Source organism: Rattus norvegicus, chromosome 7, assembly GCF_021556685.1.
Source record: "Rattus norvegicus strain SHRSP/BbbUtx chromosome 7, alternate assembly SHRSP_T2T, whole genome shotgun sequence".
In the NCBI taxonomy this organism is placed as follows: Eukaryota; Metazoa; Chordata; class Mammalia; order Rodentia; family Muridae; genus Rattus; species Rattus norvegicus.
In genome coordinates this window covers 61,790,053-61,805,501 of record NC_141540.1, presented here as the reverse complement: position 1 = coordinate 61,805,501, position 15,449 = coordinate 61,790,053, and the positions used below count along the sequence as shown (strand labels likewise).

The 15,449-nt window shown below is 47.2% G+C and overlaps 1 protein-coding gene across 1 annotated transcript in view; it reads left to right on the top strand.

The window, feature by feature from the left end:
- Kcnmb4 (potassium calcium-activated channel subfamily M regulatory beta subunit 4) overlaps window positions 1-15,449 on the top strand; it is a 52,934-nt gene that overhangs the window by 21,919 nt on the left and 15,566 nt on the right. The window contains exon 2 of the mRNA NM_023960.2: window positions 2,484-2,611. Within this exon, the coding sequence (NP_076450.1) occupies window positions 2,484-2,611 (128 nt within the window). The remainder of the gene's footprint in view (window positions 1-2,483; window positions 2,612-15,449) is intronic.

The window sequence follows — 15,449 nt, the reverse complement described above, 5'->3', positions numbered from 1 at the left end:
AGCCTGACTGCAGCTTTAAGAAAACCTCAGAATCCAGACACTTCCACAAAAGTGTACTGTTCCCTTAGACATAGAAGGGGAGCGGGGTGTGTATGCATTAGCATTCACTGTTCAGTGGTGAAAATCCGATTTTATGTAACATGAATATGTTATATATGGTGGGGGATGATGAAATCTACTACAGTTTGAAGTGTATTTGCATTCATATAATTTAAAATGCTTAACTTGGGAAAGTAGCTTTGTTAACTTGAGGAAAACCTGTCTTTGTGTGTTATAGACCCATCCAGTCAACATGCAGGAACCATGTATAATCCCTAGGGTGAACATACAGAAAAAAAAATAATAAGAACCCTTGCTCTCGATTCACCAGTCGGAGAGGGAGCCTGACATAAGCAGACAAATATGAGTCTAGCTGTGAGTTCATGGGATTGACTCCTGGGTCAACACAGGGAGTGGCATTTGATGTGGACTGAGAAGGCTACTACAGATAGGAACACTAAAGAAGGTGACGGAGGACAGAGAGCACTGACCAGAGGCAAGCAGCCTGTGCTGGGTGGTTAAGTGTGGCAGCATGTGGCAGCTCTAAGGAGCAAGTGCCATGTTTGGCTGTCTCCCAGAACCCCGTGAGGACAGGCAGGCAGGGGTTAGGCTGAAGCGCCGTGCGCAGCATGATCCAAATTTTGAATTTTAACAGAAAGCGATGGGAAGAAAGCATCGTGAAATTACATGCTGCAAGTAAACCAGTCGGGCCAGGTGTGGTGTGGCACATACCTGGAACCCTAGCACTCGGAGAAGTGCCCTGAGTTCAATGCCAGCCTAAGCTTTGGGGCAAGTTCCATGGCAGCCAGAGCTACATGGCAAGGTCCTGTCTCAAACAGACAAAGGGGGCAGTGCTGGGGAGACGCTGTAGTCAGCAAAGCACCTGTCTTGCCATCGTGAGGTCATGAGTTCGGATCTCCAGAGCCTACGTGAAAATCTGGACCAAGTGGCACGCTTTTGTAAAGCCCACAATAGTGAGAAAGGATGTGAAGACAGATGGGTCCCTCGAGATCCCTGGTCAGCTGGCCTTGGCTCTTTGGCAAAGTTCCAAACCAATGAGAAACTCTCTTAAACAAAATGTGGAAGGTGCCTGATGAAGGACACGGAGGCTGTCCTCTGACGTCCACACATGTGTGCACGGATGCACGCACGCACCAACACACCCAGGCACACACAGAGACAAGAGTAAATAAACGGATATGAGAATGAAGGAATCAGTGGGCGTCAAATCATACTGTAAAAGTGGTGTTCTTCCTCGATGGCAAACACCTTGGCAAACACCTCAGAGGAGCCTTTGATGGAGTCTCGGGGTCTAGTTGCATACCTAAGAGGGGTGGCAGTGTGTTATCCATAAAGTGGAGATCATGGGGGGGGCACGGGGTAAGAAGTGAAGTACACAGGTTCGGGCCCCTTAGGTCTGTGCTAGGATGTCTGACTTACTAACAATTGGTAGGAGCTGGGATGTTCATCCTCAAGAGGAGCTGACACAGAGAAAGCATTGCCTTTAACATCTGGAGCTAAGAGCAGTTTTTCAGCCTTGCTGAATCGGTACCGCCTGGTCAAGTCCACTCGAGGGAACAACTTTGTCAGCTACTGGCTAGGAAAGCCACCCGTTAGCAAAGTCCATTGATTATATATCCATCGATTATATACCCATTGATTATGTACTGGTGAGGAATCCCCACTGAGTCACTGTTGACCTTCTGAGGGTAAAGAGCTATCCCAAGAGCAGCAGGAGCTGTTGGTTGCTAAGGAAAAGCAAAGACTCACAGACAGGCGTTGGGAATGCAAATGACCCTGCCCCGCTTTCCCTCCGGATGTTAACCTACAGGTCCCCACAAAGACAAAGCGTATTACATTTCCAATTTGCTATAACCTTGTGACTTGCTGTCTATAAAATGTCCTTATTTTTTAGTGACTGAAGATGGTTTTGCGACTGGATTGGGTTGTTTGTTGGTTGCCATTGTTCCGAATTGGAAATTTTAAAATATAGTTAGGCAGTGTCAATTTGGTTGTAGCTAGAGATTATGTCAAAACTAGATTTGTCATCTGTAAAATGCCCATCTCTGTAGAAGAAGGAATGGCTATGGGGGCCCATGAACAGTCAGCAAGTCGGCAATTCCCAAGATGGGTCGGACACTTTCAGATGGTTTTGTGATGATCTGCTCATGAGAAGGCTGTCTTGGACGCTGTCGAGAACCTTTTCCTGTCTTGATATCAGAATGGTAGGCAGAATATGACAGGGGAAACCACGACGCATAGTAGGGACACTAGCACATTGGTGACCACTGGGATGGGTATCCCATATTAACCCTGACTATGGCCGCCTCCTCGTCCGTCCCAGACCACAAACTATAATAAAGCAAAGCATTTGAGGAATAGAAAGTCTCCCTTTGACTATCCTGTGTAGTCATAGCTTTCCTCTCTGTGTTCTGTTTGGCCAGTGCTCCTATATCCCGCCCTGTAAGAGAGAAAACCAGAAGAACTCGGAAAGTGTCATGAACTGGCAACAGTATTGGAAAGATGAGATCGGTTCCCAGCCATTCACTTGCTATTTTAATCAACATCAAAGGTAAACCGGTATCCGTATGAGCATGTTAATGTTGGTTGTTTGTGCGATTTATTGCATGAGTAAACCATAGTTCGTGCCCACTTGGAGGAACGTGCCACTGGGAGATAACTTCAAGTTCTTTGTGGCCTATAATCTCCAGCATTAAAAGGCCACTTCCTGCTCTATGAGATGGGAGCCATAGACAGAACATGAGGGGACTAAAATGAGTGGGGAGGATGGGAGGAAGGAGGGAAGGAGGGAAGGACAGAGGGATGGAAAGAGGGAGGGAGAGAAGGAAGGAAGAGGGAGGGAGTGGGAGGGTGGGGAGAGGGAGTACCTGTACCCTACACTTACCTGTGGATATATTACAAATGGCGGCACCTTTGCTGAAGAACATTGTGCACTGTCAGTGTGCTGTAAGACTTACACACTAAGCAGTGTGCAGATTTGCCAGTATTCAGACTTCACCAGTGTTTTTGTCTTTTCTATTCTGACGAAACATCCAAATATGTACCAGGGTGGGATGGTATGGGTGGGGGGAGGGCTTCCCCTTCTCAGAGAAGGGGAGGTGGTAATGGGGGAAGGGTTTGCAAGGGTGGGACTGGGAGGAGAGGAGGGAAGGGGCCACATTGGGGATGTAAAGTGAATAAACAACAAATTACTGGGAAAACATCAGTAAGTGTGCACGCCATCAAAGCCTCGAGTGCCTTAGAAGCTACACCGTCCTTACCATAGCAAGGTGGCCATGGAACAGAACACTTGCCTGCCCACCTAGAGTAGGTTCACCAAGTTAATTTTCAGCATTTATTGTTGGGTGCTCCACAGTGACTTTGACCTCTCCCGATCTCTCTCAGTGAATGGTACCGTCATTCATTTGTCCTTCTTGCCCAGAACGGTCTAAGTGGCTCTTAGTTTCCTTCTTTATTCTCTGCCTTCAGCATCCTGTGGCCATCCCTCTGTGTGACTCTTGGATCAGATCTGGATTTTTTTCTCTCAGCTGTCATAGTCTAATAATGCCTGTCACTGTGCCACTTGAAGCCACCCTCCATGCAGTTACTCAGGCCAGCTCTCTAGCACAGGAGTCTAATCGGTCACTTAGAGTTCTCTGAATAAAGTCAGGCCTGTCGAGGCATGGTCTCTATGTCAGGTGCATGCTGTCCCACAGTAAAGCACCTGAAATCTCACAGTTTACTGAAGTGACGGGGTCTCTCATGCTTCTGTGAGTTGGCAGGACTCGCGTGCAGCTAGCTGCAAATGCAGAGAGGTGTGTGGTCCGAGACGGATACGGTGTTTGATAAAGGTTCTCACCTCTCCTTTAAGTATTGATAAAGTTCTTCAGTGTTCTCCAGAACAGGGACCTCGGCGTTCGGAAAGCTAGAGTATCTTCCTTACAGCAAGGCAGCTTTGCTCACGGAAAGAAGACCTCAGCTCTAGACTTAGGAGAGGCATCACCTCTGACATGTTCTACCGGTCTAGGCAAGCGACAAAGCCGGCAGCGTTCATAGTGTGTTGACAGAGCTTCCCACAGTTCTGCGTGTTGCCGACACAGGAGTATCCGCCTGCAAAATGTGCCGTTCTGGATACTAGCAAATTTCACACGATCAGTTCCTTCTCTAGCCCTAAACAAATCACAGGAAGGACTACCTGGAAGATACCCATGAGGCACAGTAGGCAGTGTCACTTAAGTGACGTGAGGGGAAGGGCAGATCCAAGATGGTCGATGACACAGAAGAGACAAAAGGAGCTTTTTACACGGCATCAGTGGGGCTGGAGAGGTGGCTCAGCGGATAAGAGCACTGGCTGCTCTTTCAGAGGACAGAGGCTCGATTCCCAGCACCCACGTGGCAGTTCATCTCACAATCACCTGTAATTCAACTTCCAAGGGATCTGACACTCTCTTCTGGCCTCTGGGGCAGCAGGCACACAGGTGGTGCAGATACACACACAAGCAAAACACTCATATACGTAAAAAAAGAAGCTTGACAATAAGGCTGGAGAGATGGTTCACTAGTTAAGAGCACTGACTGCTCTTACCAAGGTCCTGAGTTCAATTCCCAGCAACCATGTGGTGATTCACAACCATCTGTAATGGGATCCAATGCCCTCTCTGGTGTGTCTGAAGACAGTTACCGTGTACTTACATAGAATAAATAAATCGTTTTTAAAAAGCTTGAAAATAATAATAACAATAAGCGTCATTGGCTAATTATGTGAGACTCCCCAATGGTCAGCCCAGGCAGCAGCATTTCAACAAACATCAGCCACATACATCTTTCTCTTGCTACACGCTGTGTGCCCACCTCCCTAGCCCAACTGTATGCTTGTTCAAGAGCATACCTTGGTGCCTAGCCCAGTCCCTGCAATTTCTCTGCTGCCACAGGATGAGCATTCATTGATGGAAACAGGTGCTATGCAGTCAAGTATGATGTCATCGGCTGGAGATACAAAAGGGCAAGACCTTGAAATGGGGAGGCTGCACTCCAACAGCCAAGGCTCGAGAACAGGGCGTCTTAGGTGTGTTCGTTTGTAAGACAGTTGATTGGTAGCCTTGGGGTTAGAGTTCTACAGGGTTGTTAACATCACGCTAAAGACATCGTTTTTTGTAACACAAGCAATAAGTGGTCAGGCGAAGCCTTTTTAAATTTTATTCTTAACCGAAGACTGATATAAGTAGAGTTTCGTAGTGGGGAAGTAACCGAGTTTTCCAGTGTCCTTTGCCGTGTTGAGTGTTGAATAGAGGGTGAGTGAAAGGCGGGCAGGAAGGAGAATACTGGCCCGAAGACACAGTCTATAGTGGCTGTAAGCAGTAATTGCATTCAGCTCACAGGGAGGAAACTGAGGCTTAAAGAGTTATGTAGCTGGGGTTGGGGATTTAGCTCAGTGGTAGAGCGCTTGCCTAGCAAGCACAAGGCCCTGGGTTCGGCCCCCAGCTCCAAAAAAAGAAAAAAAAAGAGTTATGTAGTTGACCCAGGGCGTATAGCCAGTCATTAAAAAAAATCAGTTGGTCTGATTTCCAGGAATCCTTCTCTTAGCCATCTGCTGGTTTAGATAAAGGTCTTTGGGGGCCTAAGTGACGGTGGGGGAGGAGGAGGAGGTGATAATGGGGGGGGAGCAATACCAAACAGGGATACTGTATACAAAAAGCATTTCAGAGTGAGGACCAGCAGACCTTCCAGGCAATGTATATGGTGAGGGAAAAGGAAGGTGTTAAACTTCTCCTGAGAGAAAAGTATAGTCTGACTGTGATGGTGCGGAATTGGAGGCACTCACTCCTAAGCTACCCCGGGGGTGTTTCAGAAAAGCTAGACGCTTGAACTGAAAGTTCAGGAACAGGAGATGAGAAGCAGGGTCACACACAGATCTGCAACACCTGGGCACACAAGCTGGTGTTGGGGCAAAGAGAACGCATGCTGGGAACACAAGGAGAAGAGAAATGTGGATTGGCTACACTTCAGTCATAGGGAAGGAGATGGAGGAAGCATGGCCAGAGGGCGAGGGGAAATTCAAGAGAGGGCAGCACTTTGAACGAAAATGCTGTCCTGAAGGGAATCCTGGAAGAGGAGGAGGCTGCTAGCAACTGTTCTCAGGAGCTCTGGCTTTGGCCACAATAGGTCCTGCCTCAGCGTACGGGGTTGGGAATCATTTTATATTTGGCCAAGTTGCAACCGTGAGGGCCAATTAGCCAGTGCACCAAACTTGAAAGTTCTCTGCATTCAGAACAACTCAGGCTTGAGTTCAGTGTCCGGAAATTTCATGGCAGAGGGGGGAGAATTGACCCCTGCAAACTGTCCTTTGACCTCCACATGCATGCCATGGAGAACGCACCCCCACACATACATGTGTGTGCACAAACAATACACAAATAAAGTTTAAAAGAATGTGGCAGCACGGGGGAACTTTGGGGGTATTGTGTTCCTTGAAATAAGTCGGTCACAGGAGAGCAAATACTCTGTTGTGTTAGGTGTTTGAGATACTCCAGTTCATAGGTGACCGAGTAGCCCTTGATCTACAGACGTGAAGTTTTCCTCTGGTGATGAATAACAGCTACAGATCTGGGTACAGCAACGTACCCACTGTCACACTGCAGGGTAGTGTATGCTTAAAAGTTTGTCAGGCTACAGTAGGGCTGGCGCACGTATGAACATACAGGCTGTGGCAGCAGGTACACAAGTTCAAATACCTCAAAATCCCAGCACAGAGATGGGGAAAGGAGGCACAAAGTTCCACCCTTAACCAAGAAGCCATTTGCCATTGATACCTGCGGGGAAGGAAAAAATCAGTTCTCTTCAGTGGAGTGACCCTGGATATATAAACTATACACCAAGGCAGGTAACATGCTCAGGAGAAGTTAGTCAATGCGAAACAGACTTTAGACTGCATCTGTGCGTGCATGTGTGCGTGCGTGTGTGTGTGTGTGTGTGTGTGTGTGTGTGTGTTGGGGGAGTGGTTGTGTTTGTTTTGATTTTTTAATATTTTTTATTACACACACACACACACACACACACACACACACACACACACATTATAGCTGTCTTCAGACACACCAGAAGTGGGCATCAAATCCCATTACAGATGGTCACCATGTGGTTGCTGGGATTTGAACTCAGGACTGCTGGAAGAGCAGTCAGTGCTCTTAACCGCTGAGCCATCTCTCCAGCCCTGTTTTGGTTTTTATTTGAGAGAGGCAGAACATTGGCTTAGGTGGGTAGGAAAGTTGGCAGGATGTAGGAGTTGGGTGAGGGGAAAGACTATGATCTAAATATATTGTATAAGAATAATTCAAGCCAATAAAAATATCTGTTGAGCAGTTAGAGCTCCTGTTAAAACCCTTACCACAGTAAACTCAAAGTCTGGGGATGAACCAGGTATGTTGGGAAGGGCGGCGAGATCGCAGATAGAGAAACGAACCTGTCACAGGGTCAAACCGATCAGGGGGAGAAAGGGAATTGAGCATGTGACGTGCACGCGGTAAAATTGGAACACTGCCTAGGAAAATGAGACGGAGGAGTGGAGAGTTTAGTAAGTCTCACCCTTTTCTTGGGAGGTGAGAGCCGGGACAGGGAACAATTTCCAGTGGTCAGCGCACACAGTACTGAGCCACACACACAACCCAGTGCCTCCCAAAGCTCCCGCTCTGGGCCAGGCACTGATTTCAGAAGGCAGGTCAGACAAACCACCCTGCCCCCTCCCCACAGCCCCTCCCAGCTGATGAAGAGCCTGTTAACTTTCCCCCACTCCCCACTCTGCTCTGTTCTGTAAAGGACTGCCTCTCCTGCAAGCTTGGATCCTGTATACCACCAGCACCAGCAGCAGTCCAGAAGGACCGTCCTTCCCCGGTAGTGGCAACCATCTGATAGGAACTAGTCCTGGACCTCATAGCACATACTCAAAAGGAAACAGAGCTCTCAAACCACGGAACTGAGAACAGGGCCCCCGCTGAAGGAATCAGAGAAAGAACTGGAAGAGCTCGAAGGGGCTCGAGACCCCATATGTACAACAATGCCAAGCAACCAGAGCTCCCAGGGACTAAGCCACTACCTAAAGACTATACATGGACTGACCCTGGACTCTGACCTCATAGGTAGCAATGAATAGCCTAGTAAGAGCACCAGTGGAAGGGGAAGCCCTGGGTCCTGCTAAGACTGAACCCCCAGTGAACTAGACTATGGGGGGAGGGTGGCAATGGGGGGAGGGTTGGGAGGGGAATACCCATAAGGAAGGGGAGGGGGAGGGGTTGGGGGATGTTGACCCGGAAACCGGGAAAGGGAATAACACTCGAAATGTATATAAGAAATACTCAAGTTAATAAAGAAAAAAAGGAAAAAAAAAAGAAAAAAAAAGAAAAGAAAAGAAGACAGTGCTCTCATTCCTTGTTATATTCGCTACGCTCACTGTATCCCCGATGCTAACTCTACAGGGTCCTCAGCTTGAGCAGTCTCAGTTCCTTCCCAGCTCCACAATGCCCTGCCGTTCAGTCCAGTTTGGTGTTGACATAACCCGGACTTGGCATCAAATCCCACGAGCTCAAGCGCTCACTCAGCCTCCCCACACTTACTTGATGCTGATGCCAAACTGTTATACCAAGGTTCCTCCTGCACATCTGGCCACCGTGCGTAGGGCCGGGGGTCAGGGTGGGTGTCCTCCGGGCTCTCCTTCTTGGGCTCTCGGGGCTCAGAGAACACTCACTCACAATGCCACGTTATTACCAAAGACACAGCCCAGAAGCTGCCCTGGGAATGTAGACAGAGCAGTTGGACACTCTGTCCCGCACGACAGCGTTCAGGCACATGGCTGTGCTCAGTGGATCTCTGAACCCCATTCAGGGCTCTCCCATTTTGTAGACATAATTGGTGACTGAATCAACCTGTGGCTCCTGTCCCTTCCTTGGGGTCGGAGGGAAGTGCTGAGTTTTGTAGCTCTTTGACCACAAGTTGGTTCCTCTGTAAGCAACAGACCCACCCTCCCAGAGCCACCTCATTAGCATAAAATCTAGTCGGATAGGAAGGGAGGAAGGGTTTCCTGTGAACCACGACAGGGGCCTCGATCACCCCTAGGACCCTGTTAGAAAGCTTTTAGGAACTCTGCCCAGAATTCAGGGCCAAGACCAAATAAGCATTTCTGATTATATTACTGATACCTCTTGTGGTGATCTTAGCACAGTAGTTCAAACCTGTCACCTCTCCGTATCCCTCGTGCCACCGACCTGTCTGCAAACTGTCGAGTAAAGGTAGAAGTAAGGCTAGTTATTCCTGCTTGGCGGCAAGACACCCTTCTCAAGTGACTCTGGGATCCTGGCATAAGCGGGAGAAAACAGGGGTGTTGTTGGGCGCGTGAGATAGCAGTTCCCCGGTGCCATCCACCCCAGTTGCGTTTCTTACTACTGCCGCATGAGAAGTTAAAATAGACTCACGGTATCTACTCCCAGATGCTCTCGATAAGGTGAACTTTATATTTAAAGCGGCCTTTAGGTTTCACACAATTGCAGGAAATTAAGAGGCATAGTTACCAGGAATTTCCATTTTCGAGAAACGGGTGTTATTTTTAAAATGTGAGATAGAGACTATTGGAATCTGGCGTTTCCAGTGTTTAAGCCTTAGCGAGGTGAACTGCGGTTCGGGAGGGGAATCTGCAGAGCTAGACAGCAATGGAAGGTTAGTCCATTCTCTGGGCAACTTCATCCCACGGCTACATCCGTCATGGTCTCTTATTACCTGACATTAGTTTGCCTCCCTAACCCGTGGTGCCCGCCACTTTCTAACGTGTAGATTTCTTTATCTATAGTTTGTGTTCAGGTAGGATGGCTTATTATCTGTATTCTACTTTCTCCGTTTCCCTGCTAATTAAGGTCGGAGGCGAACAATGGACGACTCCCTTCCGAGGGCAGGGCTTCCCCTTCTCTGACCTTGTTGGTCTGGTTAGCCTTGTTCCTTGTCTTAACTGTTTTTCCTTGATTGGGTTGTGTCTCACTTTTAAGAAGATATTTAATCCTATCATCATCCTCCTGGTTAATTTTTTTTCTACTTCTTATCCAGCTTCAAGTTCTGAGTAACATTCCAGTCGTAAGCCAAGAGATAGATGGGTGGGTTGGTTGGTAAATAGATAGATAGATAGATAGATAGATAGATAGATAGATAGATAGATAGATAGATAGGAAACAATCACAAAACAGACAAGGTCTCCGCCTTCCTGGAGCCAGTAGTTTACAGCGACAGGAGTGTATAACTTACAAGTTACAAGTCAGGTGAAGCAGTGAAGGAAGACACGCAGGTCCTGCTTTGAGATCTTATGCCAGGATGGGGAATTGTAGACCGAGTGAACCACAGTGGTACAAACAGAGGTGTGGCTCAGTGGTTAGCTAGGTCCAAGCAAGGAAGAGGAAGACAGTGTCAGAGTGAGGCACTGTGGGATACATGGTTTCTGAGGCTAGGAGACTTCATGTGTTTGATAACTCTAAGGCCAGTGAGGTTGGAGAGCTGAGTGTGAGAGAGCGAGTGTGTGCTTTGTTGACATAGGAGAAGCAGGAAATGTTTCAGCTTTCTCACTGCCTGCTCTGCTCCACACCAATGGCTCTGTTTCCCATGATGCCTTTGATCCTCTCACCCTGTCCCCTCATCTGGGGACAATCTGGTCATTTTCACTATTGGACACTGGCACTGCACAGTGGCTCTAGGAGGAAGCTGGACCCAGCCATTTCCTCATCCTATGATTCCGAGGGTTTCCATGCCTCAGTTGTCCCTGTATCGCCTTACACCTTGGCTGCTGTCCTTACCTGCTTCCTTTCTGTGTCCCACACCACTGAGGTTGCTTTCCTCATACTCCCAGAGTCGGATGATAGATGAGGTACTTGAAGTCCACCTCTTGCAGATTAAGAGTTGCTTAAAGGCAGCGACTGTGTGACACTCGGTGTGTGGATTTACACTTCTCTGCCCTTGATCTACTGTGTGTCTTGGGGAAGTGGCTCAGCTTCTCTGTCTCAGTTTTGCCAGCCTGCAAAGAGAGAGTGACTTTGCCTACCTACCCTGAGGGGTCTTGCTTTTAATTGGGTTTGGATACAGATCGCATCTGCACAGCAGTTTGTCCTAAGTCTTGGTACATGTTTGTCTCCGTTTTATCCATTTGTAGCAAGTAAGAAACAGTAATGAGTGGCCACGATGTTCTCTGCTTGGAGGCTGGGACATTGTCTGATTAAATAATTAGGGGTTTTGTTAATGGGTAAAGCAATAACACACACACACACATACACACACACATACACACACATACACACACACTCACATACACTCTCACACACACAGACGCACAAACACACATATACATACATACACACATACACACACATACGTACACACACACACACACACTCTCATACACACACAGACACACACACACTCACATATACTCTCACACACACATACACACACACTCATACACACACAGACACACACACACTCACATATACTCTCACACACACAGACGCACAAACACACACATATATATACGTACACACATACACACACATACGTACATACATCCACACACTAGAGAGAGAGAGAGAGAGAGAGAGAGAGAGAGAGAGAGAGAGAGAGAGACTGTTGCTCAGAAAAAGTAAATATGCTATACTTATGACACTGAATGGATATATTCTAATTCTGGGGTGTGTATTTTTACCCTTAGCATTTTAAAGACAGAAGAACAGCCCGAGTTCAAATGAGTAGAGAGCTCTGTGAAACACACTTTGAAAGCCATTAAAATAGGGAATTAAAAGCAATTGATCAGAAAAGTACTGCTTGCTTACACGAGCCTTGGTTTTCTCACCTATAAAGTTTGATAGACTGAGGAGGAGCGGCTCTCCACGCGTCCTTCACACTCTCAAGCTGGGTGATTATACAACTCATTTCTGAGCCTTGTACATTCAGAATAACTTGAGATGCTTTATAAAATCCTAACTGTGCAAGAGAGACAAAGTTAGGAAATAACCAAGTGGTCAATGGTCCGGAGCTACCACTCAATGGGGGAGCACGCAGTGCCACCACCTCATGGTGAGTGAGTTTCGTGAGGAAGACACTGACTATATTTAGATGTGTGCTTCTGAATACGTTTATAACCAACATAGTGAGAAACCCTGGGTCAGCTGTACACTGTTCCCACTGTGTCTTTGCATTCCAAGAACAGATTTGCTCTAATAACAAACACCTTTATTTTAATGTTTATAGAGTGGTCTTAAGCATATCATTGGCTGTGAAATTTTTACCTGTTTTCTTTCAGGTTTTTTTTTTTTTCAAGGACAAATTACTAAAGAAAATGTCTTCTCAGGATTAAATTGCATACAAACGTGGAACCTGAGCTTTTTAATTTAATTTTATTAACAGGGTGGTGTGGGAAGGTACGTTCCTGCCATGGCCCATGTGTGGAGGTCAGATGACAATGTTCAGGGATCAGTGTTCCCCTTTTCCTCCTTGCTGAGACGGACCTGCCTTACTTCTGGTTTTGCACTGTGTACCCCAGACTAGCTGGCCTGCCCCTTCTCAACCAAGGAATCCTTGGGATTACCTATGTGCAACACGATATCTGGCTTTCTTCTGTAGGTTCTGGGGCTTGAACACTGGTCATAAGACTTGCATAACTGACACCTTTACTGAATAAACTGTTAAATTAGATAGTGACTGTCTTATGTTTAAAAATCTCATTACTAATGTTGTTTTCTATTTTCTGTGAGAGATATTTTTTAATCTTCGGTTGGAGAAGGGCTTGATTCCATAGTTCTTTTTCTTCTCAAATGATCATATTAGCTTTCTCTTTATACGCCGGGTTCAGTGACATATCATGAACAGAACAGTGAATCTGGAACCTTACCCAAGTCGAATCTTTCGCATGTACATTTGTGTCTAGTTCCATATTGAGAGATTACATCAGAATTGAGGGCTGTGTTTGGTCTCCAAATCTGTACTGTTAAAAAAGTAGTGTTTGCTGTCTCCGGCTGTGGGATATGGGTGGGATCCGTGCCAGCATTCCTTCTTAGTCTGACATCTAAACGCCGTGCATTATTTAAAAACCTGAAATTGAGAGTCTATTTTCTGTCGTTTAATCAGAAATGTCTCTCTGCTGGCGAGTCCAGGTCATCTCCTAACGGCTTTTATCATTGTGGCAACAAAAATCACAAATGTGATGTTATCAAATCACTTTTCGTTTAAGACGCTTTATGCAGCCTTCAAAGAGAGCCCTAAGGGGAATTGGGGAGGAAAAATACAAGAACCATAGGACAAGTAGGTCACAGAGTGCAGCACCATCAGATGCAGGAATGCAGGGCAGGGCTGTGCGTCAGGAGACTTCAGTTCTATGCATAGATGTGCTCTCGCCTCAGTGGGTGACCTTGGACTACTTACCCAAGAGCTCTCACCTCAGTTTCCTATTAGATACAATGGGGCCAGGCGGTGTTTGTGGCCTATGCAGGGTGTGTGTGGATTCACAGAATGGGAGGGGGGTGTGCTGAAACCAATTGCCTGTCAGGGGCAAGTATCTTAAGGAGTTGGAAGGGTTTATTCTGGTTTCTAGTTTGAGGGGGTACAGTCCCCTCATCACGCTGGGGAAGGCATGTCAACAGGAGTGAGGCAGATGCTAGAGGGCTGGTAACTTGTGTGGGAAGTCAGGAAGCCAAGTTGAGAGCATCGAGGAATGGGGCCAGGCTGTAAGACAGTGATTCTCAACCGTACTACCTCTGTGACCCTTAACACAGTTCCACATGTTGCAGTGACCCCCAACAACAAAATTATTTTCATTGCCAATTCACGACTGCGATTTTTGCTACTGTGACGAACGGTGATGCAAATATTTTTGGAGACAGAGGTTTGCTAAAAGGGTTGCTCTAAGACCTCAGGGTGTGCCCTTAATGCCCCTCTTCCTCCAATGATGCTCCCCAGCCCTAAAATCTCTATAATCCTCCAAATAGCACAAGAAAGGCTAGGCACGGTGGTTCCTGCCTTTAATCCCAGAACTTGGGAGGCAGAGGCAAAGGCAGGCAGATCTGAGCTTGAGGCCATCCTGGTCCACATAACAACTTTCAAGCCAACCATGACTACAGAGAGAGGGGGCTAGGAGGGGAGGGAGGCAGCCAGGTAGGTACCAGTTTTCAAACACATGAGTCCATGGGGGGCATTTCCTATTGAAGGCAAGACAAATTCTGATAAAGAAATGCGTATCAAAAAAAAAAAAAAGAAAAAAAAAAAGAAATGTGCATCACATCATTTTTCTGTATTCTTTCTCCTCAGCACGGCTCTCCCATCTTTCAAACATTTTTAGTTGTCAAGGACTTCTCTTCTGTTTTTGATTTTAATAGTTCCTTGAGAGTTTTCACATCTCCACTAAGCAAATAAATGAGGTCACGGGGAACCTGAGGAGAGGGCCCTGGGGAGTCACTAACTCTCTGCAGTGGTGTCAGCTGACAGCAGTGGCTTTACCACAGGTCAGACACATTCGGCTTGGTTAGTGCAGCATTCTCTCTCACTCTAGAGGCAGACTGTTGTCTGAGAGTATCATGGCAGAAAGATCCACTCGGAGGTTCCCAGGAGACTCGGGGAGCAGCAGGCTAGAGCGCACGCAACTTCCCACTGCCCTGCTGCTACTACAACTCTGCCACCTCCCTTTGCCCCTCCCCTTGCTCCTCCTCCTGCTGCTGCTTCTCTTGCACCTCCTCCTGGCCTTCCTCTCCCTGCTTCTTCTGCCCCGCCTCCTTCCTCCTCCGTCCCCCTCCCTCTTCCCTTCCCCCTCTTTTCTGTTCTTTCCAGTTTGGTTTGTGTTCTGAAACACATCCTTGCTATGTGGACCTGGTTCGTGTTTTGCACTGTGGCAGTTCTCCGGCCCGTCTGGATGCAGCACGCCTGGGATGCCCTTCGTACTGTCCTGAGCTGGCCTGCTCATCATCGAGCGGAAACTTCCTATCATCACTGTTGACTGGACTCAAAATGGCGTCCAGGACAGGGCATCCCGTAGGCCATGCTCTGAGCAGCTGTGACCACTGCTAACTCACACACATCTGATAAGACTTCTTCCTTCCATGTCTGCTGAATCTATGCTGCCCCTCCCCCAGTGCTAGACATGAAAGCAGGGACTTGGGGTGCTAGGCACACGCTTCGTCCATGCTTGAGCTGCATCCTGGCTTTCCATGCTTCTCGGAAAGGAACATCTCCCACTCCTAAACTTGTGAGCTTCACATTCCGGCCTTAAATACAAGAGCCGTAATTATTTTTTTCTATAAATATATATTATTGATTTTAACGAATTATTTAACTCTCACGATCATTTTGAAACTTGGTTCTAGTACCTATTATACTGGTTATTTCTCACATTCCAACAGGTAGGTAGG